This window comes from Chrysemys picta, chromosome 4, assembly GCF_011386835.1.
Source record: "Chrysemys picta bellii isolate R12L10 chromosome 4, ASM1138683v2, whole genome shotgun sequence".
In the NCBI taxonomy this organism is placed as follows: Eukaryota; Metazoa; Chordata; order Testudines; family Emydidae; genus Chrysemys; species Chrysemys picta.
In genome coordinates this window covers 63,101,312-63,126,640 of record NC_088794.1, presented here as the reverse complement: position 1 = coordinate 63,126,640, position 25,329 = coordinate 63,101,312, and the positions used below count along the sequence as shown (strand labels likewise).

General features: G+C 56.7%; 1 protein-coding gene across 4 annotated transcripts in view; it reads left to right on the top strand.

The window, feature by feature from the left end:
- Nucleotides 1–25,329, top strand: part of LOC101950669 (copine-5) — a 181,410-nt gene that overhangs the window by 31,284 nt on the left and 124,797 nt on the right. For all 4 annotated transcript variants that reach the window (XM_065592444.1, XM_042861853.2, XM_042861852.2 and 1 more), the window contains exons 3-6: nt 1,132–1,178; nt 15,425–15,528; nt 16,008–16,047; nt 18,331–18,407. In XM_065592444.1, coding sequence (XP_065448516.1) covers nt 1,132–1,178; nt 15,425–15,528; nt 16,008–16,047; nt 18,331–18,407 — 268 coding nt within the window. The remainder of the gene's footprint in view (nt 1–1,131; nt 1,179–15,424; nt 15,529–16,007; nt 16,048–18,330; nt 18,408–25,329) is intronic.

The window sequence follows — 25,329 nt, the reverse complement described above, 5'->3', positions numbered from 1 at the left end:
AGAATAATCTCTGGTTTAGGGTGACCAGATGTCCCGATTTTAAAGGGACAGTCCCGATATTTGGGGCTTTTTCTTATATAGGGCTCCTATTACCCCCCCCACCCTCTGTCCCGGTTTTTCACACTTGCTGTCTGGTCACCCTACTCTGGTTGGTCTTTTGGCTGCCACTCCATGTGGCAGCCACAAAGCCGCCTGTCAGATCCCCTGGGGCGATTCATTCCACCCCCTGAGTTGGGCAAGGAGACGCTGCCAGCCGGGCAAGCTCAGCATGGCTCCTGTCAGCCTTGCTGGGGGAAGCCTCTGTTCCTCCCACACCTGGAGCAGAGGTCCCCAGTTTCTGGTCCCATGTGTGTTGGGTCTGGTCAGTGATTCTGGGCTTCTTTAAAGGCAGTCGGGTAACACTAGCAGTCCCTGCTCTGGGCACATGCTAGGCGGGCATGGAGACTCCGCCCAGGCCTCTGAGCAATGCCCTGTCAGTGCTGGGGAAGGCCTGGCCTGTGCTGAAACCATTTCAGAAGAATCTGGATTAGGCAGCTTGGCCTAGACTCAGCCTCCTTGATGCTGATCTGTGGGGCAGGGGGGCAGCAGGCATCTGAGGGGTGTAACTGCACTCAGAGCAGGGCACGGTGACCCACAGGTAGGAACGATGTCTGCAATAATGCATGCACTGATGGAGCACCAGCGTGGCCCCATGGTCAGGGCATTTGGCTGGGACTCAGGCTTCTATTCCTGCCTCTGCCACTAGCGGCTGGATGACTTTGGTCAAGTCATTTCCTTTCTCTGTGCCTCAATTTCCCCTCTCACCCTCTGTCTGTCTGGTCTGTTTGGGGTGGGGAATATCTCATAGTAGAGCCTGTAGAGCAATGGGGCCCTGGTGGGAGCCGCTCGGTGCTAGTTGTGATGCAGCTAACGCTGACCTGTGTGGGTGGGGTGGGGGGGGGAGCCAGAGAGATCCCCTTGATGGACCAAAATCTTTGGCTTCCAAATCAAAAAGGCGACACTAGAGCCCCACCCTCTCCTTCCTCAGAGTGGGAGGAAGGCTCCGGTCTGCTGGACCAGACGCCCCAAAGGAGAGGCATGTACCAGTCCAACTGTCCACGTTAACCTGCGGCCTGTTCTCTTTCCCCCCAGTGTGTGTGCTGTATACCCAGGGGATAGAGACCAAGCAGTGGAGAGAGGTAAGAACTGTGCCATTTTTTCCTATTTCTGTGGGAGAAGCTGGGTCCTGGGTGAGGCGCAGAGGTGAGAGAGGCAGTTGGGATCAGTGGTGAGAGCTTGTGGGCCCCTGGCTCCATTCCCAGCTTTGCCATTGATTTGCTCTGTAACCTCGGGTGAGTCTCTTCACTGTGACGTGCCTCGGTTTCCCATCTGCAAAAGGAGGTTAATGCTGCTGACATGGGAACTGTGGGAGGGACTCCAGGATTGTCTGCAAAGCGCGTTGAGAGCCTCACTGAAAGGTCCCCAGAAAAGGGCAAAATATCCAGCAAACTGAGTAAGGAAAGTCTGGAGAAACAGCCTGGTGGGGTTGGGGGAAGGGGCAGGATTCAGCCTGTTCCCCACCCCACATCCTGCCTCAAGCTTGGCTGAGCTCAGAAAACCAGACCCGCTTCTCAGCTGGCCTCTTTCGCTCCCAGCCTCGGCAGTGTCGTGTGCATGTGTCTAGGGCGAAAACATCCTGCAGCATGGGGCTGTGTGTGTACGTGTGTGTGTGTGTGTGTGTGTGCACACTCTAAGTCTGGTGTCCTGGGGGGCTGTCTGGGGCCGCCTGCCTGTCTGTGTGTGGGGAAGCGCTGCGCGTGCCACCCAGGCCCCAGGCAGTCTACAGCGGGACTCCTGCTCTCCCTGGGAGGAGAGGCCCTGCAGACTGACGTAACCAGCCACCCAGAGTACGAATGCGAGGCTGACGTGCCCAGCGCCATGCACAGCAATGTGGGCTGCTCCTCGGGTCCATGCTTGTCAATTGTGACTGGCGCGGTGATCAGAGCAGCTCTGCCTTGCAGCCACCCAGGCTCTGTGGGGGGAGGGGGCTACAGTGCTGGGGGCAGCAGCCCCAGAATGGGGGGTATTTGAACATGAGCGGTTAATAACGGAGAGCTCCAGTGATTAGTGGAGGACAGGTCAGCAGATACATGGGCACACGTGTGTGACTAGACACGAACACACGTGAATGCACAGATACATGTGAGCGCTCAGACACAAGCCCATACCCATCAGCAGACCCACAAACACACATACACACACGTTTACACATGTGCACACAAATACACTTGTATACACACACACAGTAGAACCATCGCACCTGAAGTCCTTCTCCTCCAGAGTCCTTCAGGACCCCTGTTCCCACAATATGCTCCCCTGGTGTTGAAGAGACCCCTCTGGGCTGGGCTCCATGTGCCTGGCTCCGGCCTGACAACACCGGGCTCTCCACTCGGGTGCACAAAGAGCTTGTGCGAACAGCTGGGCCCTGCTCTGGGGCTCTCTGCGGGGGGGGAGGCTGTTTTACCGATGCCTGGCAGCCGGACAGGCCACGCAGTTTGTGACAAAGTGCCTGTGGGAGGAAGTGGGGAGCTGTCAGTATTGAAAAGAGTAGGAAGGGCTCTTGTGACATAGGAGCTGAATGCATGTGTGTGCGCATGTGTGCTTGTGCATGTGTGTGCACGTGAGTGCATGTCTGTGTGTGTGTGCATGTGTGCGTGTCCGTGTGCATGCATGTGTGCGCGCATGCGGGTCCCGGTGTGAGTGTGTGCACGTGTGTGTGTGCTCGTGTGTGTGCGGTTCACATATCAGGAGTTTTATCACTTATAAAGCCAGGAGGGACAGACTGTGATCATCTAGTCCAACCCACTGGCTAGCACAGGCCCTGGAAGAGTCCCTAGAGCAATGACCCTCCCCCCCCCCCCCCCCCCCGATTTACAAACTGCCGTGATGCAGAACCCACCGCATGCGCCCTTTAGTCAGTTGTTCCACTGGCTAATTCCCCCGCTCTGTTAGACTCTGCACCTTCCTTCCAGTCTGCAGTTATCTCGCTTCAGCGTCAGCCACCTTCTCTTGTTAGACCTCCGGCTGCTAGAGCGTCTATTATCCCATTGCTGTTCCCCACGAAGGTACCTCTAGACTGTGATCAAGCCGCCCCTGGGCCTCCTTGTAGCCAAGCAGAATGAGCTCCTGGAGTCTCTCCCTATAAGGGATGTTCTTCAACCCTTCCCTCGTTCTCATGGTTCCACCCCTCCAAACCTTCCCCAATTGGCCAGCATCCTCTTTGAGCTGGGGGCCCCAGGACTGGACACAGGCTCCAGCAGCGGTCGCAGCAGTGCCAAGCACAGATGCCATAATGTCTCCCTGCTCCGGCTCCAGCTTGGTGACACATCGCAGGCTGGTGTTAGCCCTTTGGCCTCGGCACCACACCAGGAGCTCTTGCTCAGCAGGTTTCAGGGGGCACAAGCCCCACACAGTGAGCCAAACTTCCCTTGCCAAGATGCTGGCAGCCTCCTGGGTCCCTCACACTTTCATATGCTTCAAGGTCGGTCCTTGAGGTGATATTTGTGTGTGTGAGAAAGAGACCAGGACGCTGCTAGACAGTGAGAGAAACCAGAAGGGACAGAGCGTTAGATCCCTGCGTTCCTGCCACCTAGTTAGTAACAGCAGAACATCAGCCAGCCTTGATCTGCTCTGCTGGCTTGTTGCACGCCTCTGTCCTGGTCACAAGGATACCTCTGCGGGGCTGAACTGGGGATCAGAGTGCTGCCACTGCCAGACCCTCCAGCCACCAGCGGTCTTTGTCTGTCCTGGCTTTGCTGGCAGATGAACCTGGGAGCCGCTTTTCCCGGTGATTAGCTCACCTGCTTCAGTGCATGGCTGTTTGGAGGCCAGCCGGCCTCTGGCTGGCTTCCCATCTGTGCAGAGCCAGCAATGTGTGCGGTTCGGTCCGTGGGGAAGAGTTGGGTTCAGCTCTGTTTGCTGCACAAGTGGGATGAGTTTGAAGGTCTCAGCCGACTCAGATGAGACTCTTGCTGCCCCGGAGCCCCAGGGCAGGAAATGCCTCCTGCCAGCTCTGCCTGGCAAGGAGACTCTCATCTCCCGAAGGTGGACTATGGCAACTCAGTCTGAGGGAGGCTCACAGTGCAGAGCATGGCATGGCCCCTGGGCGGGCCACCAGTGCAAACCCAGCACACCAATGCTCCTTGCCTTGGGCTAGACCCCTACCTGCCGTGACGCCAGCCGAGGCACGCTGGGGAGGACTTTGCTCTCGTCTGCTCCAGTGAAGCAGGAGCCTAGCTCGGGGGATCCAGACTGGGCATTGCAGGGCCTCCTGGACAGCCGGGGAACTGAGTTGGTTTCAGTGGCCCTGTGTGGGCGTGGCGGAGGTGGAATCCAGGAGCAGTGTGATTTACATTAGCTGGGTCTTTGCACACAGCCCCGGCCACAGGCTGGCTCAGCCCATTCTTGATTGCTTTGTTAGCTGGGAAGTCAATTAGAAGTGATGAGTTCTTCCTCTTCTCCCCTGTCCGACTCCCTTCTCAGATGTCTGCCAGCCCATGCTGGGCCAGACCCACTGCTGGGCAGGTGCCTCAGGAGTGAGGGCCACCAGCAGAGTTTGAGGGGGAGCCCAGGGCTGGGCTAGCAAGGGCTGTGGGTCGGGACTGAGGGGCACTGGCGGAGCAGCTGTGCACATCACACCTGTCTCTAGCACCTTTTCTCCTTCATTTTCATGAGCAGGAGAATCACATCCCATCCCCGCCCTCAGCTGACAGTAGCTTCTCCCCCCATCCCATGCCAGCATGGACTCCCCCCCATCAGAGCTGCGGCCCTGCAGCAGGGGAGGATTGGACACGCTCTCGGCGAGGTGACATTAGCAGTGCAACCAGCACTCCAGAGCCTTGGGGAGATCTGAGCTTCCCACAAACTAGAGAGAAAAGCGGAGCAGGGGCAAGCACTGGCTGAGCCGCGTGGAAGGGGCAGCCGGGCGTGGGGAGCACTGGAGGGGGAGGGGAGGTCTGCCAGGCGCATTCAGGGGTTTTGCTTCTCTGGCTCAACCCTGTGGCTTGTTTTCATTGTTATTTCCTGCTGCCTGGTTTAGCGTTGGGGTGAGCTGAGAGCCAGCATCCCTTGTGCACTGCCTGTCTCCTGCTTGTGCTTATATGGCCCTCCTCGGCATAGCCCCTCCCGAACAGAGTGGATGAACCCTGCTCCAGCTTTCCTGTGCACACCTCCCACCTATCCATCCCTTCACCATCCATCCATCCTCCCATCCCTTCACCATCACTTCCTGTACGCACTATTCCACCTGTCCATCCATCCAATCATTTCTCCATCCATCTCTTCCTGTACACACCCTCCCACCTGTCCATCTCTTCACCATCCATCCCTGTATGCACCCTCCCACCTGTCCATCTCTTCACCGTCCATCCATCCATCTTCCCATGCATCAATCATCTCTTCTTGTACACACCCTCCCATCCATCCATCTCTTCATCAGCCGTCGGGTATTGGAATTGGGCCCCACGGGTCATAAAGCCGGCCCTGTGTTTAGAAATACAATCCAGCTGGATTTACAAATTGTCCATGACAGAGACTCCACCGCGGCCCTTGGAAAATTGTTCCAGGGGTTAATTACCCTTCCTGTGGAAAAAATCACCCCTTATTTCATGTCTGAATTGTCTAGCTTCAATGTCCAGCCATTGGCGCGTGTTAGACCTTTCTCTGCTAGATTGAAGAGCCCATTATCAAATATTTGTTCCCCTTGTAGGTACCTACAGGCTGTGATCAAGTCACCTCATAAGCTTCTCCCCTGCTACATGAATCAATCACTCTCAGGCAGGTTTTCTAATCTTTTAATCATTCTCATGACTCTTCTCTGACCCCTCCCCCATTTATCAACATCCTTCTGGAATTGTGGGCACCAGACCTGGACACAGGATCCCAGCAGTGGTCCAACCAGTGCCAAATACAGAGGGAGAATCAACTCTCTGCTCCTACTCGAGATTCCCCTGTTTATGCATCCCGGGGTTGCATTAGCCTTTTTGGCTACAGGGTCACATTGGGGGCTCCTGTTCAGCTGATTGTCGATCCTCACCCACCCCCAAATCTGTTTGACTCTCTGCTTCCCAGGACAGAGTCCCCCATCTTGTAATTATGGCCGACAGTCTTTGTTCCTAGATGGATGCATTTACATTTGACCATAGTAAAGCGCATACGGTTTGCTTGCACCCAGCTTACCAAGCAATCCAGCTTGTTCTGTATCAGTGATGCGTCCTCTTCATCTTGTTTAAGGTCCTGCAGCAGATCAGTGAGTGCTAGGAATAGAAGCCAGGACTCCTGGGTCACTAGACCAGGCCCTGCCCACTGCACCTCTCAGCACTGGTGACTCGAGTTGCGATACTTGTAACGTTCTCAGTGGTGCTCGCTGTGGTCAGTCAGGCCTAGAGCGCCCCATGCTGGTGGGTAATGGCATTATCCCCCGTGTACAGCCTGAAGCATAGCGAGGAGCTATGGTTACACAGCAGGTCAGGAACATGCCCAGCATTTCCTGTCTGTTTGGGCTGTGCCCTAACCACTACACCTCACTGCTTCCCTTTACCAGGACTCGAACTCATGACCTTGGCTGTGCAAAGCAGGTACTTGGTCAACACCACCCCCTGGTCTCAGGTAAGCTGCTGGCTCACATCAGTGGTAACCACTAGAGGGCGCTCTGTGTCATTCCAAAAGCGGAACAGACTTCTCTGGAGAATGAGTCAGCTGATAAAGTTCAAATTGGCTGGCAAGCGCTTCCAATTCCCTGAAAATGAGCCTTAATTGGATATTGTGTTTGGTGTCTTCAATCAAGAGAGTATAAATATTTCTGATAAATACCAAGGCTCCTTAGTGAGAACAGCAATGAGAACGCAGTGAAAGAATAAAAGCCGCTATCATGAAATTAGTCATTACCTGGCTGTACTGAGTTCTAGAAGAAGACATCGTGTACAAGCAACATGTATATTTATTTCTCTGATGCAATTCAATACACGTTATTGGTGGGACAAGGGACACAAGTGTTGGCAAAACTTAAATAGTGTAAAGAACTGGAGAGTATGTATATCACACTGCCCTCTAGGGGTGGAATCAGCTCTTCTCTGTTGGATGTCATAACCCCTACACTGCAAAAAATGAATGGAGATTCTCCTTTAGCCTAAGTAGGAGGGGCCTGTGTTCTTTGGGGAGAGGGAATCTGGGTGCTGTGGCAGTGCTAGGTGGCCGTGGGTTCCTGACAGGAAATCCTTGGTGCTCTGTCTTTTGGTGGCAGGTTGCCGCTGATCATTGGGAGAACTGTGCTGTGTCTTCCATTGCCCTGCCTGGCTGTCGATGGCCGAGGAAGGAAGCCCCTTGTTTGCATTTTCCCCACACTGAACAGGGAAGGAAACACTTCATTTTCCAGTTTCCGCCCTATGCAGCTCCACTGGTCGGAGGTGGCTATTCCCCTCTGGATTTCCAGCCTGTCTTCTTGTCCTCCAAGGCCACTGGGTGGTCACCTGTTCTCTCCTTTGGCCTGGGTGTGTACATGCAGTGCCCAGCCCACTGCCTGCGTGAGATGGGAGCAGAGACCTCGAGCAAACAGCTCCTTGCTTTTGCCTGGGTCTCCTCAACAAGGCGCCAGCAGACGGGCTCAAATGCTCCGTCGGTGACCTGGCATTTTGACGATCCCACTGTGCACCTCTCTCTTTGTTAGGCACCTAAATACCTTTTCAAACCTGCCCCTGGAGCCCAGGAATGGGGAGTTGTGTAGAAGGTGCGAGGAATAATAAACAAAGCGCCTAGGAAGGGTTAACAAAGCTGTCTGGGAGAAAGGCTGTTTTTCTGGGGGAAGAGATCTAATTTTTCTTTTCAGTGTCATTCAGGCTGGTTTGAGAACTAACGCTGCTGTTAATGTTCTTCCAAACCAGCTGTGACTGTGGGGCACCTCTCCCAGTCCATTGGCTCTCGCTGCGCTCCGCCCCGCCAGGCACGGAGAGTAGTGATCAGTGCTCACAGCACATGGCTGGAGCTGGGGCGGGCGTCTCTTAGATCAGTCTCTGCCTTGCACTGGAGTCAAGGCCCTTTGCCACAGTTTACCCCTGTGAAGGACAAGCGTACCAGCACTGCGCTGGCATTATTACATTACCAGCTCGCCCGCCAAGGAGTAATGAGATCCGACGGCTGGAAGCAGAAGCTAGACATGTTTGACTAGAAATAAGGAGCACAATTTTGATGGTGAGGGTGATTAATGGTTGGATCAACTTATCAATGGGGGGGGGGTGGTCACCATGTGAGATTTTTAAATTGAGGTCAGGTATCTCTTTCTCAAAGCTCTGCTCTGGCTCAGCTGCAGGCTCTGAGCTGGATGCAGGAATTCCCGGTGTGATGCAGGAGGTCAGAGGGGCTGCTCACACGATCTGTGAATCCCCCAGGTCCTAGGGGAATGATGAGGTGTAATGGATTCCTGCGTGGTACCCGCTGCGAAGTGCTCCACTAACAGATGCAAAGGGCGGGATGTTGGACAGGGTCTCACCCTGCAGACTGGGTGCACACCTCCATCCCAAATGGGGACCACGTCAGCTGAACTTCCAGAGTCACAGCAGCACAGCGCCCCCTAGTGTGGATGCAGGTAGACTGGTATAAATGGTTCAGCTTTTCCTGCACAGGAAAGGAAATAAGCGATACCTCGGCCCAGATCCTCCAAGGCACCTAACTTCCAATGGGATCCTTTGAGGACCTGGGCCCTTGACACCAGTCATGTTGGCACGAGAGGAATAACCAGGTGCTGAGGGCTCTCAGTGAATGCAGAGGAGGGTCAGCCTCCTGCAGGATCAGACACAGCCCATTTGGATCTGTCTATATTGAAGCGATTGTGCTGAGGTTTCCCATGCAATCCAGCTCCTTGGTGCTGCTGTATGGTGTGCAGCATCCCCAATGAGTCATTAACAGGCTAGCAATTACTTATGCAAATAAGGGGGGAGCAGCACCAGCGGGGGAGCTAGCCCTTGTGTTACAATTGTACAGGGGTACGGAATAATCCGTGTCAGCAGCTGGATGCTCCCTCTGCAAAAAGAGGCATCAAATAGTAAATAGGTATTACAGCTGCTAGTGACCCTTGAGGGGCTGAGCATCCACTGAGCTCAGCAGCTCGCAGAATTGGGCCTTGCTGGAATTCAGCTGTGATCAAACCCTCCTGCTTTTGCCTCTGTTGTAAGTTACACTCGAGAGAGCAAATAACATTCAGTACAGACTAGAAGCACTAGTAGTGCATTAAAATAGCCCATCATCCTTAGGGAAAAATCCTATGGCAGTAGGGTTCTCTAGGTCATTTTATACGCCTATAGAGAAGTGATCCGGCTCTCGGGTTTTGGAAAGACCCTATAAAGTTCAGCATCAGGTATGGAATTGGCTACTCGCATCTATAGGATGGCTCCTAAACCCTGGAGAAAGGGTTTCACTTCCTGTTCAGTTCTATAGGACATGCCTATAAAGGGACCCCCTCCCCCGACACTTGGCCAGGAGGTCGGTGTGAGCAGAGACTGGATCATGGCCTCTGAGCACCTACGTGGGGAGAAGATTCCCGAGGCCATGTTGACATGGGGAAATCGACCAGCATGGCTAGTGTGGAGTAACCTGTTCTGGAATAGCTCCCATAGGCTCTTTCTAATGGATTTGCCCTAGTTTACACAGAAGTTCTGGGCTCAATGCAGGAGTCGCTGGCGGCGGGGCGCTGGCCTGTGCTAAGCAGGAGCTCAGACTGGACGATCACAGTGGTGCCTTCTGGCCTTGGGAATCTAGGACTGTCCGGGTTTCTGTTGGGGGCTTTGCTCTCCTGGGCTTGTTTCTGCCCCCAGCACAATGGCAGCGGGGCTCGCAGCTGGGTGTCTGCTATATGTGCTCGGAGCAGTGGGAACAGCCCACTCCCGCCCCCTTCAGCCTGAACTGTGCACTTGCCCTCAAGAGAGATGCCCCCTTTGCCTGGGAAGGAAACTGTGGCCCCAGGTGCGGAAGATGATGGAAAGGCTGCTGTTGTGATTAGAAACAGGTCACACCAGCGCTGGCAGCCATGCTCCAAAGATAACGCTGCTGCGCTCAGGGGAGAGTGGGGGGTTCTGCACCTCACGTGGCCCCAGGGTCAATCCCTGGCAGCCCAGCACTAGGGTGGGCTCCATCTGCCTTGGGCAGTGCTGGCCTGGTTATGTGTGCCCCTTGGCAATGACGCCAAGGTATTTCCCCCACCCCCCTGCCCCGTGCCCTGGATCTCTGCTCCTGGAGCAAGAGCCATTAGTATTTCTATTGCAGTTACATAGGGCTTTGCCTGTTCAGAGCAGTTTCTCCTGGAGGAGTGGGGGGCTGAACTCATGGATGGGCTAGTGCAGATGGGGAAACTGAGGCACCAAGTGGGGCTGGGATTCACTCAAGGTCACACAGCCAGTCAGTGAGGAAGCTGGGAACGGAGCCAAGTCTCTTGACCTGCAGCCCTGTGCTATAACCACTGGACAATGCTGCCTCTGCGGGGCGAACGGACTGGGTGGGCGCAGTGCAGGGCTCAGAGACGTGTGTACAGCTCCAGGGGAAGCCAATGGGAGCTGCAGCTGTATGGCCGGGGCAGGATCGGGCCCTCATGCCACAGTCCTTCTGCTTGGGCTGGAAGGAGTCTGCTCGTTTGGTCCCACTCCCCCTCGGCGCGCCAGGGTGGGTCTGGCAGGGTCCCAAAGCTCAGCAGCAAGCGGAGGGTTGCCTGGCAAAGCCGCATTGCATCAGTGCCAGAATCTTAAAAGCACTTCAGCTGGGCCTGGGGCGAGCACATTAGCAAGACACGGGCAGGGCGAGAGGGCAGTAGCCGTGTGGCTCCCAGCCAGGGGAGGCTGGGAAGATGGGCTGACTGGAGACTGGGCTTTTAAGATCAGAACACTTGGTTTTCCTGCGAGAGGTTTGCCAAGTGACTGTGTGCATGCACACGCGCATGCCAGAGCAGTGCTTGCATGTGCAAGTGGCCTTGCACATAGGCCAGACAGAACGTGGCTTTTAATGAAAATGTCCTGATTTCTTTCAAGAATTTTTCACAGAAAATACCCCCCATTTTCCAGCCGGGGTATAGGGGGTCAGATGGGTGGAGCTGGCCCAGAGCCAAGGCTCTCCTCTGCCCACGACACTGCCCACGCCCCTGTATGCCTAAACGGCCCCTCCCAGAGCTCCCGGGTGGCTCTAAAGGGACTGGTTCGCCTAGACACCTAGGCAGTGCTCACAGCAGAGGCAGAGTTGTCCCTGGGCTGGGCCCCGCCATGCTGAGGCCATGGGCATGGGCGGAAGAGCCCCCGACCGACTCCCAAGGCACCCAGCACCACCGTAAGGCCAGAATTACTGCTGTGTTGAGCCCCCAAATTCCACTGGAAGTTGCAGGTTCTCAGCACCTCTGAAAATCAGATACTGGCCAGCTGGTTCCCCCACCCCTGAGTAGTGCCACCCCTAGGGGCTCCTTGGCAGAAGCTAAAATCTCACCCTGCCCTAGATCCAGGTGTGTGCTTCCCTTTACCAGGCCAAGGTGGCCCTGCATCACGTTCACAGCTATAGGGATTCTGGGGCTGTTGGAGGTTCGATCAGGGCACACTGGGCACCAGGCCCTCAGCGTGGGAAAGGCCAGCCCAGCCCAGCCTCAGCCACTGAGGCCTGCTCTAGGCTAGAGTATTCGGTCTGCTTGGCTGCATTGCCCTGTGTCTTCCTGGGAAGTCTCCCATCCACATTCCAGCCAGGTCCAATCCTCCTTAGCTTAGGAAAGTGAATGCTGACCCCCTCCCCCAGGCTCCAGGAACAGCTGGGCCTCCCTAGGTGCGGCACCTGGCATCTGCCTCTCCGTTCCCACCACACGCCTGGAGCCCGGATTCGGCTCCGGCAGTCCCAGGTGGCTCGGAGGCCCAGTTAGCACAAACCCTGCAGACCTGGCCTCAATAGCTGAGCCAAGCGACAGCTGCGTGCAGGTGACACACTTCCGTGGGAGGAAAGGTAATTTCGGAGCCTTGTCCGAGACAATTGGCTGGCTCGTTAAGGCCCCATCAGCAGCAGATTGTGCCAGCTGAGCAGAGGAGGTGCTGAGACAGTCAATGGGGAGTTGAAACTGTTCTTCATTTAAACAGCAAGTCCACTGGTCCCTCTCCTTGGAACGAGCCCTGGCTTGGTCCCTAGCGCCCAGTGGAGCCGGCAGGGCCAGCTCCTCAAAAGCACTTGGGCCCGTAACTCCCATTGACTTCAGTGGAACGTAGGAGCCTTTGAGGATCTGGGCTGGGGAGACTTTCCACTGACTTCCCTGGGGTTTGGCTCAGGTCCCTGGTCAGCCAGTGAGAGCAGCGGCAGGTGCACAGGCAGAGGCCATGGGTCTGAGGTGAGAGCTAACCGTGGCCCCAGCACTGACTGGATACGCGCTAGCTCAACTGTCAGCTATGGGCTGGCTGCAGGAATCCCTGGATGCGGTCAGACTAAGTGGGCAGAATGACCCCTTGTTTCCTGAGCACACGTGACTCGTGAGTGGGTCACTCATTTCTCTCCCTCATATTCCTCATCGGAGGCTACCAGCATCACTGATCCACTGGGAGGGTAATTGTTGGGGTCACCATCATACAACTATCAGTTATCCCCAGTGGTACCAGTTATTTCCTATCCTCTGACCTCACCTATCCCCAGGCAGCTGTCATGGAGCCGTGATGGTTCTTGGTCAATGCAGGGACTGGTGGGGGGCTGACCCCCGCTCACCCCTGCCAATGAGGCTGATCCAATCCTCAGTTGGGGTAAATTGACATTGCTGCATTTTCTGGGACAGGGGCAGGGGGATTTACACTCGGGGAGGGTCCAGCCCAGTGTTGCTGCACCAGGGGAGGAGAACCCGCGAGTGAAACTGACTAAAGAAAAAGCATGAAACTGATCAGTCCTTTGGGGAGAAATGCAGAAAGCAGGGAAGTCTTGGAAACAGGGAAAGCTAGATTTACACAATTCATTTGCATACTCACAGGTGTTTGTAATATCTATTCATCCATCCATCTATGGTATTTCTAGTCAACCCATCACTGCCAGATCTCAGCACCCCAGGTCCTTTCCCCACTCTTCCCCAACTCACTGGGTGACCCTGGACAAATCACTTTCAGTGCCTCAATTTCTCCATCAGTAAGGCTGGGTTAGTGATACTGCACCTGCCTGTGCCCCCAGGGGAGGGGGCTGTGAGGGTTCTGATCTATAGCCCAGGCCCTCAGCGGCAGGGCTGGCTCCAGGGTTTTGGCCACCCCAAGCAGCCAAAAAAAACAAAACAAAAAAAAAAACCAGGATCGCGATCTGTGGTGACAATTTGGCGGAAGGTCCTTTGCTCCCAGTGGGAGTGAGGGACCGTCTGCTGAATTGCCGCTGAATAGCTAGACGTGCTGCCCCTCTCCCGAGCAGCCGCCCCAAGCACCTGCTTACCAAGCTGGTGCCTGGAGCCGGCCCTGCCCAGCGGGTGTAAATGAACACAGCGCTATGGAATGTGATGGAGCTTTGCCAGTTTACACCAGCTCCGGATCTAGCCCAGCATGTGTATTGTGCTCAGGAATTGGGATATTCGCATTGTCATTTGACACCCTCCTGCCCCCGCCCAAGGATTTGCAGATGGAATCGCCTTGTTTGCACATCAGGGATTCGCTGGAGCAGCCTTCACCCTGTTCAAATGCCTCAAAGGTCTCAGTGCCGCCGCCAGAGGCTGGGGACCAATGTGCCGTCTGGGAACAGAGCAGGGCGGGTTACTGCATTGTTAGCCAAGAGCTTTCAGGATATTAAAGAGTGGGCTCAGCAAACAGCCTCTGTGTGAGCACCAGGCGGGGTGGGAATCCCATTAACCTTTGCCGATGCCTGCCGCAGCCCCAGGGGTGCCAGGAAACACTCGAGCAGGCTTGGATGTCCCTGCCATAGGCAGCATCAAACAGGAAAGCCCAGGGGCCAGCTCTGGCCACTCAACTCGTGGCTGCTGGGCGGGGGGGAATCCCCACTGCCCCAACAGGAGACAGCAGGGGCTGGGTGAGAGAGTGCTGGATTTGGTGCCCAGAGCCTTGGGGTGAAATCCTGGCTCTGCTGGATCAAGGAGAGGTCTGCCATTGACTTCATCAGGGCCAGGAATTCACCGTGGGATCCATTCTTGGCTCTGCTAATGACCTGCTGCGGGACCTTGGTCAAATCATTTCCCCTCTCTGGGTCTCTGCTTCCCTTCCCACCCTTCTGCTGTCTTGTCAGTTTGTGCTGCCAGCTCTGCAGGGCGGGGACGCTCTCTGGTGTGCGTACGTACAGCCCTGAGCACAATGGGACCCTGGTCTCAGTCGCAGCCGCTAGGTGCAAGTGCAATGCTGCTGCTGCTGCTAAGGGCAGAGTCTGCATCCCTGACGTCTCCATGTGCCCCCAGAACACACAACCACTGTGTCCCCAGCGTGCACTCGGGATGCTGCTACATGCACAGGTGGGCCCCGATGCCCAGGGTGCCTGAGAAAACCCCGATTTCCTCCCCCTCTTTTCCGAGTAGGGCCAATGTGCTGCTGGCATCTCCCCACTGGAGAGCGGAGCTGAATTCCAGTTTAGATCACACATGACATGAATGTGAAGCTCTTGAATTCTTACCCCTGCTGGGGGTGGGGGGGCGGGGGAGCCCAGGTCTGGGATAGCAGGGGCTGCAGGTCGGGAGTGAGGGGCACCAGCAGAGCTGTGTGTATGGGGAGCCTAGGGCTGGTATAGCAGGGGGCTGCGGGTCGGGAGTGAGGGGCATCAGCATCTCTCGCCAGTTCCAGGATCATGCCCCTGGTGTCATTTTCCCTTTCATTGACGCTGCTGCTGGCTCTGGATTCTCTCTGGAATGGCTCCCGGTGCAGACCCTGATCCCGCAGCCAGGATCCCCCTTAGTACTAGCTGCATGCGCACACGGCCCCCATGCCTATTCTGGGCTTTGTCTCGCCCCGAGAAGCCATGAATTTGCAGCTGGCGGGAGAGGTGTGCGAGTCCACCCAGCTATTCTGTGCTCAGGGGGACACATGACGTATAATTATCAGCTGCTTAATTGATGTGCCTTGGGGCTTAGTCACAGAGGCTCCTGAACTCTCCCCATGTGGGCTCTGTGCCAGGGCAGCTGCCTGCGCCAGCACCATTGTGGCGTGAGCCAGAAATTAGCAGCTGGAGACACCAAGAGGTGTCTGCCCCCTCAATGAGTCTCTTCCCCCAGTCTCTGCTCCTCCCTCCCTGTCTCCCGGCGCACAGGGTTCTCCCCTCTCCTGGCTGGGAAAGGTCAGAGGGGTGGGCAGCTGCCAGCTCTCAAGCTTAGGCTTAGTCTAACTGTGCCCATTGAAGCCCAAAACTGGGGTCCCTGACTCTGCTCCCCGAGTGCTCCTGGGCCCCGAGGACGCCACCCCGGCTAATTAGCGTCTCTCTTGCCCTGCAGTTTGGCAGGACTGAGGTCATCGACAACACCCTGAACCCTGACTTTGTGCGCAAGTTCATCCTCGACTACTTCTTTGAAGAGAAACAAAGCCTGCGCTTCGACCTGTGAGTGCCAGGGCCGGCCCTGCAGAGAAGCGGGGATGGGAGGCTCTCAGGGGAAAATGGCAAATGCTGCAGCTCAGGGAAGACCCTACAATAACAACCCCACATGGGCACAGCGAGAGACCCTGGCTGGGGCTTTGCTCAGGTGCTCAAATCCCATCCACATTCAGTGAGAGCCTGTCGTGACGGCCTGTGTGACAGCTCAGTGGTGCGCTGGCCTGGTGCATGGGGGGGGAACATCCCCCTGTGTATCATGGTCAGATCTCCCAGCCCCGGACGCTGGAAAGCGACTCCCCAGCCTAGCCCACTGCTAGGGGCCTGGGTGCGCCCGTGGGACGTGGGAGACCCCGGTTCAAGGCCCTTCCCCCAAGCAGGAGGCCGTGCGCTGCCCCAGGAGCTGCCTGGTGGTGATGGGGAGTGCCAGGCCCTGCCGGAGGGGGGCTATGGCCATGTGTCATGTGGTTTTTACTCCCCCCCTGCAGGTACGACGTGGATTCCAAAAGCCCCGACCTCTCGAAGCATGTGAGTAAGATCATGTTCCTTGCCCCCTCCACCCTGAGAGCTGGTCTCATCCCTCCCGCCCTGCCCCCGTCCAGCCTAGTGCCCCACCGGGGACCCGGGCTGCCCAGGGCGAGAAGCTTAGGGTTACCATATTTCCACAATCAAAAAAGAGGACACTGGGGGGGGGAAGCCCGCCCTAGCCCCACCCCCATCCACTCCCTCCCACTTCCCATCCCCTGACTGGCCCCCTCAGAACCCCAACCCCCCCTGCTTCTTGTCCCCTGACTGCCCCCTGCTGAGAACCCCCACCCTAACTGCCGCCCCTAGGACCCTATCTGTCCCCTGACTGCCCTGAACCTTATCCACTCGCATGGGTGGCAGGGTTGTAGAAATTTTGGTGGTGCCCAGAACTCACCCACCCCCACCTGCCTAAGGCTCTGGGAGGGGGGTTGGGTGGGGGGAGGAGGTCTGGGGTGCAGGCCCTGGGCTGGGGATTAGGGTGCAGGAGGGGTGCAGGGTACAGGTTCTGGGATAGAGTTTGGGTGTTGGGTGTAGGCTCCAGACTGGGGCAGGGGGTGAGGGGTGCAGGCTCTGGAATGGAGTTTGGCGGTGGGAGGCAGTGCAAAGGGAGGGGGTGCAAGCTTTGGGAGGGAGTTGAGGGCAGGAGGGGGTGTGTGGGAAGGGGGGAGGGGTTTGGGAGGGAGTTTGGGGATAGGAGGGGATGCAGGGGTGAGGGCTATGGGTCTGAGGATGAGGGGTTCATGATGCAGGAGGGGGCTCAGGGCTGGGACAGAGGATTAGGGTGCGGGGGGATGAGGGTTGGGGCTGAGGATGAGGGATTCATGATGCAGGAGGGGGCTCAGGGCTGGGGCAGAGGATTAGGGTGTGGGGGGATGAGGGCTGGGGCTGAGGGATTTGGGGCGTTGGAGAGGCTCGGGGCTAGGGTGGAAGGGCAGGGTAAGGGCAGCCTGTCTTCCCATTAGGGTATGGGGGACGCTAGGACCCAGGGGCAGCAGACAGCAGTTGCTGCTGGCTCTGGCAGTACAAGCAGGCAAGGGAGAGGCAGGGAAGGGGGGGCACGGAGGGCGGGACACACGCGGGGGGGGTGGCAGGTGGAGGCCGGGGACCCATGCAACACTCCCCTGCTCCCTGACTGCCCCCCCCCCCCCCCCCCGGACTCCCCTTACCATTCTGGCGCCACGTGTTTGCAAAACACGCTGCCTGGTGGGTCGGTTTGTGTGTTACACAGGGCTGCAGACAGAGGGATGGGGGAGCAGGGGAGGGCTCTGGCTGCTGGAGGCCAATGGGAGCAGCTCAATTGGTCAAGCTGCCCAATCAGCAGCCGCACTCTGCATGGAAGGGAGGGAGGGAGGCGAGGGAGAAAAAAAACCCGGACATTTTAACCTTGTTACCAATTCCTCCGGGACGGCTATTTAGAGACACAAAAGCTGGACATGTCCGGGGAAATACGGATGGATGGTAACCCTAGAGAAGCTGGGCCCAAAGAGACACACCCTATGGCTCCCCAGCCCATGCTCCTTGGGGCATGGGCACCAGGATTTGGCTGAGCAGGTGCCTAGAGCATGAGGGTAGAGATGGCTCTCCGTGGTGGAGGTGTCCATGCCAGGCTGCATTGCCAGCTTCCCAGAGCTCTTCCCACCTGCGGCAAGGATTGTTCTGTGTGCCCGTATCATTGCCTGGGCACAGGGCCCTCAGACGTGCCCAGGGTGTGGCTGCAGCCCGTCATGTTAGCAGAGGCCAGCGGGGGAGCCGGGAGTCCGTGGATCTGCATTTGGGCCTATCTCATCTGTACGTTTACACTGAGACCCCAGGCTGCCAGTAGGATTCAAATGGCCCATTACTAGTAGCATTAATGAAAAATCCCAGTCGCAGAGCTTTGTGACACAGGCTCCCTAGTGGTGGGGCAGGAGGTGCTGTGACCATCCTGGGGGGTGGGATTTCCTGTGTTCCCTCCTCGCACCTCTTGCTGTCTCCATGGAAACCCAAGGTGATTCCCCCTCCCTCTGCAGATAAATCACTATTTGCATTGCAAAATTTCGCCATGCAAAGAGCCAGTTTCCCAAGCGTGGAATGCACACATTTCCCCATCTGTCCCAGGCTGGAATTCTCCCCGGAACACCCCCCTTTGGTGCAAAGGTGCCATTGCCCCGTGAGGACCCGTTCTCATGAAAACCGAATGGTTTGCCCTGCTCCAACGAAGGCCACCAGCAGGGCTGATGTGTTGAGGGGTCTGGGCGGAGAATCCGGATTCTTGATGCTCATCATGGTCCTTTGCCCTGCCAGGATTTCCTGGGCCAGGCGTTCTGCACATTGGGGGAGATCGTCGGCTCGGCAGGAAGCCGCCTGGAGAAGCCGCTGACGTGAGTGCTGGGAGTGCTCAGGGCAAAGGGCATGTGCATGTGGGGCCAGCAGGGCAGGGGCAGGTGGCTTGGACCTTCACGGTGCCCTGTGCTGCTCAGTGAGGGGTTTGAGTTCCAGGGGTTAACAAGGAAGGCGGCTCAGTGGAGTCACTCCTGATTTACATGGGGGAGAGCAATGTGGGGACCAGGCCCAGTGGGTTACTCCTGATTTCCACTGAGATGAGTGCAAGGGGAATCAGCCCAGTGGAGTTACTCCTGGTTTACACGGGGGGTGAGTGTGAGGGGAATCAGGCCAGTGGGTCACTCCTGGTTTACGGGGGGTGAGTGCGACGGGAATCGGGTCACTGGGGTTACTCCTGGTTTACATAGGGGTGAGTGCAAGGGGAATCGGGCCAATGGGTTACTTCTGGGTACATGGGGTGAGTGGGAGGGATATCGGCCCAGTGGGTTACTCCTGGTTTACACGGGGGTGAGTGCGAGGGGAATCGGGACAGTGGGTTACTCCTGGGTTACACCCGGTGGCTGAGGGGGGGACGAGGCGCTGTGTTTGTCTGTACCGTGTAGAGTCAGGAACAGATTCACAGCCACTGTGGGCTGCTGGAGACATCGGGATCATACATCATCCTGGTGACTCTCCCCTGGTTCCCCCCTTGCCTCTCATTCCCTGAGGTCCTGATATGATCAATCCAGAGCCAGCAGGTGTTTTCCTCCTTTGCTCGGCCTCTGGTGGGCAGGTGAGGCTTTGCTAGCTTGGGCAGCGCGAGGCTGAGGGTGTAAATAGGACCGAGAGACTGATGACTGGCCTGTGTCCCCTGCTGTAAATCCAGAGCAACTCGGACTCTACTGTGATCGTCCATCTGCCCCTTCTCTCCCCGACTGCTGGTCTCCACCTGCCTTTGCCTCACACGCCCAGCGGCCAGAACCACACCGGCCGCCTCGGCCCAGTGCCGCCAGGGCCAGCAAGGCACCTTGGGAATGAGTCAGTATCAGGTGCTCCGGGGGGGGGTGGGAAAGGATGGGCCAGGGGTTCACGAGCCCTGAGTCCTAGTGCCGGCTCCTCCCAAAACTCCCTGGGTAAGTCACTAGCCTGGCTGCGCTGTGCTCCCAGCTGTGCACGGGGGACAGTGCCCTGCACGAGGGGTGTGCGAATTCTTACACTAGAGCAGGGGTCGGCAACCTTTCAGAAGTGGTGTGCCGAATCTTCATTTATTCACTCTAATTTAAGGTTTCGCGTGCCAGTAATACATTTTAATGTTTTTAGAAGGTCTCTTTCTCTAAGTCTATAATATATAACTAAACTATTGTTGTATGTAAAGTAAATGAGGTTTTTAAAATGTTTAAGAAGCTTCATTTAAAATTAAATTAAAATGCAGAGCCTCCCGGATTGGTGGCCAGGACCTGGACAGTGTGAGTGCCACTGAAAATCAGCTCACGTGCCGCCTTCGGTACGCATGCAATAGGTTGCCTACCCCTGGACTAGAGAATAGGGGTTGGGAGGCACGATGGTGCTAGGGGCCAGCGATCAGTCGCTAGGCATCTGTGTGGGGATAATGCAATTCCCCAAGGGTCACCATGGCAACCTCTGCTGGATTTCTGGGCATCTTCAGCCACTGAAAAGGACTCCGGTGTTGAAAGCCGATCTGACGTATGCTGTTCACTGCTCCTTGCTGATGGAGAAAGGAGACCTTGAGGGGGGTGATTTGAGGCGTTTGTTTTTTTCTCTTTGAAATCTTGGGAATGTCAAGCCTGGCTTTCCCAGCTTTTGCTGGATATCTCCTCAGGGGACCCAGAGCTGTGGATTGGGTACCTGAAACTGACGGAACAGTGGTGCCAAGACATTAACAAAGATCACTTTTCTCCCAAGTGTTTCTCAGGCATTTGAGTTAAATACCCATTAACCCCCATTGACCAGCCTGACAAACTGTCCCTTCTCCCCTCAGTGGCCGAAGTTTCATTTCCTTGGTACCTGCAAAGTCATAATCCTGCTAGCTTTCCAGCCATCCCGAGAGAGCGCCAGGCAAAGCTGGGTAGTGTGGATGAGACCTGAATTTCTAATGTAACAAACAAGCAGGCAAATCTTTTAAGAACACACTTTTCAGACCTTCTTTGTCTGATAGGAAATGCCCAACTCCCCCGCCGCGGACCACCCCAGGGCTAATAAACCAAGTCAGGCATGCAGAGTCATTCTTCCTGGGGCCTTTCCCGCACCTGCACAGCATCAGTGGAGCTGGCAAATGCCCGGTGCCAGGCCGGCATGTGAAGCTGACAGTGCTGGGGTGTCAGTCCCAGGTGGAGCAGGGCTTTGCTGACCTGTGTCAGAGGCAGGAAGCGCGTGTGGCTTGCTTTGAAATGGGAGGTGGGACTGGTCTCCCCAGCTGTGCCCGCCTGTCCATCACAGCAGAGGAGGGAGAGCCCTGGATGTCAGCCAGCCGCATGAGGCCCGAGAAGCCTGCCATCCGCTGCTCCCTGGGCAGGGTGGGTGTGTCTGGCACTGGCTGTCACTCTGCTGCAGGATGTCCCTCCGGGTTTCCCTGCCCCTCCCCAGGCCTGATCGACCAAGCATAGGGCTATGTTGCACCATGAAGCACTCTCCTGGCCCTAGATGTGCAGGGAAAGAGGGGCCAATGGTCAGGACCTGACTCCAATTCCCTCTCAGCCCTGGACTTGCGTGTGACCTAGGCAAGTCACGCAGGGTTCGTCTCCATTTGACCTGCTCACGCCACCCCCTGAAAATAGCAGGGTGGCTCGGGCCAGCTGCCCACGTACTGGCTCAGCTGGGACTGCAGCTCAAGCAGAGCTGGCATGGGTCCGTCTAGGCCAGCTGAGAATCCCACCTCCCCCTTAGTCTGTCTGTGCTAGACCCACACGTCTCCAGTGGGGATAACAGCTCTGTCCTGGGGCACGGGCCGGGGGAGGGGAAAGACTGTGACCTGCTTAAATACTGCAGTGACTGGGACAGTGGAAACACCACTGGTGAGTGGCCAGGTCCTGAGATGGACTAAATCCATTTGGCCCCTAAGGATCGGTCACTGATTGCAATGGACCTGCCCCCATTTACTGCTGGGCCCCCCAGTGCTGCTGCCATTCAGTGAAGGGGGATCTGTTTCCCTGTAGAGGAGCGTTTCCCATTTGAAATGCCCTGGATGGCTCAGTGTCTCCACTGCTCCCAGCGCCCCGCCAGGGACCCGCAGATCAGACCCAGAGGATTTTCACGGTGCTTAATAAGAACATTTCTGGGGAGCGGGGTGAGGCTGCATGGCAGGTAACCTCATTTAGCTCCTGCAGCCGGTGCCGGGCTAGAGTTACGGGGGAGGGGAAGGAGTTTTTTTCTCTTATTTTAAGGCTACCTGCAACCCTTCAGAATTGCTCCTGGTGGGTTCATTTCACTCCAACTAGCAGGAGTTTGCGTTAGATCAGCTGAGAATTCCCCATGGCAGGAGGGGGCTTTGCTGCCCCAATTGATGGACTGGATGCCAAATTCTGTTTATTGCATGTGTGCGAGAGCGAGCAAGAGAGCACCTGTGTGTGTGCGTGTGAGTGTGTGCGTGCGTGTGTGCGTGCATATGTGTTCGTGTGTGTGTGTATGTGTGTGCATGTGCGTGTGTGTATGCATGCATATGTGTTTGCATGCGTGGGTGGGTGTGTGCGTGCATGGGTGTGTGACACAGAACATACCATTAGTGGCTGTTATTATTATACATATTTATTTGGAGCCCATTTGGACCCCTCCCAAAGCTTCATTTGAGCCGGCTAAGATGTTGCTGAGCCAGAGCAAACCCCCTGCTGGGTGCAGCGTTCCCAGCCAGCAGGAATTAATCCATTGGCAAGGCCAAAAGAGCTGGGGCTTGCAGTTCTTTTGGAGAGGGGCAGGTTCCTGTCAATCCGTTGCTGGGCTCCCCAGCAGCTCACGAACACTGGTGAAATAACCATCAATGCCAGTGCTACAGATGGGGAAACTGAGGCTCAGAGATGTGGTCAGGGTCACACGGAAGCCAGGAATTGAAGGAACCATCCTTCCTCCTTTTCCCACCCCCACCCCCCAACAGATCTCTGCAGCAGGGGCCTGCTCCAGGGACTGCTCCACCATCAGCCCTGCCCTGGCATGCTTGCCCCAGTGAGAGCGCACACAAGTGTGCCTGCCTGGGGGAGCGGGCAGGACCGAGCTGCGCGTGCTGGGGCAGGGCTGTAACCATTCACTGGGGCGAGAGACCTACCTGCTGTGGGTCTCCTGGCCGGCTTCCAGACCTGCCAGGCCATCGCAGCACAAGCCCAGCAGGGCAGCCAGCATCCCCCTCCCCTGCCTGCCAGCACTGCCCCCCATGCCAGCCCCTGCTTCTCCTGACCCCAGCCACTGGATGGTGCACAGCCAGGACATCCCGATGGGCAGGGTCCTGCAGAGCACATAGCCTGGCCTGGGGTGGTGAGTGCGCAGGGAGGTGGGCAGGGAGCCAGCCCAGCCGTGGTGTGTGGAGGGTTTGCGGACTCTGGCCGCTGACGGGTTTTTCAGAAACACTCACCCAGCGCTCGCTCCCCAAAAGACGTTTTACGAAGCAACCAAAACTGATTCGACAGGAAGCCAAGGGCTGGGGTCCTGCAGAGCACAGAGATGGGAGCATCACTGTGAGCCACCTGCCGGCCCTGCAGCTGGGAGTGTATTCAGAAAGGTGGGCGAGGTGAACTCACATTAAACTAGCTTCCTGGCTCTGCAGGCTGGGAAGAGTCTTGGTAACATGACCAGTTCCCTGGGGCCTGGTTGGGGCTGGAGACAGCCAGCTTGAGGCAAGGGGAACCTTCCCCAGTCACTTGCTGGAATGCCAGCTCTAAGGCCAGTTATGGTCATTATCTATCTATCTATCTTAGGTGATAGGGTCACCTCCCCATGTGGCCAGCTTTCCCTGCCTGCCACGTTTCACCCGGGACATGGGGACACACCCTGATGCACTGCAGTAGCCTGAGCAGTCCCATGGTAGCTGCAGAAACACTCATAATATTTTCCAGGCTAGGTCTGACATCCCAGAAGGGTGGAATCTCTCCGCGCTCCTGCCCCTCACTGTGTGCGGGGCCAGCACTCCCGGAGCCAGCCAATCCATGAACGGCGCTGCTCTTCTGATGAGCTGCTAGGACATGCAGAGCCTGTTTCCATCCAGACTTGGCTAATCAAAGGGAGCAGACAAGGCCATGGATGTGCCCTGTACAAGCTGGATCGCGAGCTCTGCCTGCATCTCCAGGAGGTGTTGGCAGGTCTTTGGTGCCCAGCTCACTTGGGGAACGTGCTCCAGGTGCTGGGCAAGTTCAGAGGTTCTGACTGCAGAGCAGCTGGCCCAACAGCTCAGCGGAGATTGCTTTCCCTTTGTCTCCTAGGCTGTGATTTTGTGCTGACAGTTTCAGGAGGCGGTTGTCTGGGGACGGCAGGTTCCTGAGAGGCTGCAGAACATAATTGGCCTCCTTGTTTTGAGCACCTGTTCTGTCCCCGAGCACGGTTATAGCGCCGCACAGCAAAGCTCTGAGACTCAGACCGAGAACTTGTTATGAATCGGTTCTACGCCACGTGGCCATCCACCCAGCCAAAGTCCCAAGCACGGTGTCAAGCCTGGGGAGGACTCTCCAGGGAGCAGGCTGCTGCTCCCTTTGCCTGGCATAGCTTCCTCTGCATCCCTCAGGACAGTGTCCTCACTGTGCGAGCCTTCTCCTCTGCATCCGCTGTTGTCTGGAACTGCCTCCCTGCACCACCTGGCTTCACTCCCTCACTCTGACCTACCTATCAGGGGCCTAGCACCTCAACATCTAACCTGTGTCCTCCCCTAGGAGCCAGGCAAGCTGATGCCTCTGACACCCCCCACCTCTGCATGGAAGAGTCCCTGCCTCTGGCTCCCAGCACTTGCATGTGGAGCCCCCAGTGTGGCTGCTGCAGTAGGTGGCGCCTGCAGGCCACCCAGTGCAAGACGGCACTGCATGGCAGCTCATGGGGCCAAAGGCCTAGGGCGGGAATGGCTGGCTCAGCCGATTGGCAGGTTCTCATTTACACCCAGCTCAGATCGGGCGTGACTGCAAGTCGTTGCCATCCCCTGGCTGTTTGGTGGCCCATACATGTAAAGAGTTTGCTGGGTCTCAGACCATTGACTCATGGCAGGTTCCACAGCAGAAAAATGACCAGACACTAATTAGCCTTCTTCCCGGCTAAGCTGGGAGACCGTCTCCCCGCTCGTCCCTTCCAGGGCAGGGGGGACATACAGGCAGCAAGGGCAGGGCGGGAGGAAGCTGTGCCAACCTGTGTCCACGCCAGGGCTCAGTCTGGCACCCAGCACCAGCATTAAATTCACCCATGTCACAAACCCAACCGGTTTCTGGGATTCTCCTGTTAATTTCTGGTCCCTAGAAGAGCAGCAGATGGCTTGTTAATACCCGCCCCAGCCCCAGCCCCAGCCTGGCTGATTCCAGAGGCTTTCCCAGCTCCTTGGATTTATTTGCCTTTCAGGCTTCTCTACTTAACGCCCCCTCCCCGTCTAACTCCACAGTAAATGTCCCACACGCCTCCTTGGATTGGTCGGATTCCCTCGCTCGGCAGCCGTTTGTCACCGGAGTCTCTTTGGGGGATTCATTTCTTCGACAGAAATAAAACTCTCCCGCGCTCCTGGAGCCTAACTCTGCATTTCAGGCATCAGCTGCCAACAGCACCAACAGCCCAACTAGCCAGGAAGCTGAGCGTCCTGAGCTCCTGGAGACAGGATCAGGCCCCTGAGACAGCAGGGTTGTATGGGGTGCGGGTACATTCAGCTCCTTAATGAGATCAGCTTCTCGTAAGCAGGGGAGGTTGAGAGCGTCTCGAGCAGCCTAGAGGTGATGCGTGGAACGAGGGTGCCGGGAGCTGGGACGATCCTGCCAGGACCTTGGAACCTGCCAAAGCCTCCACCCTGTGTTTCCC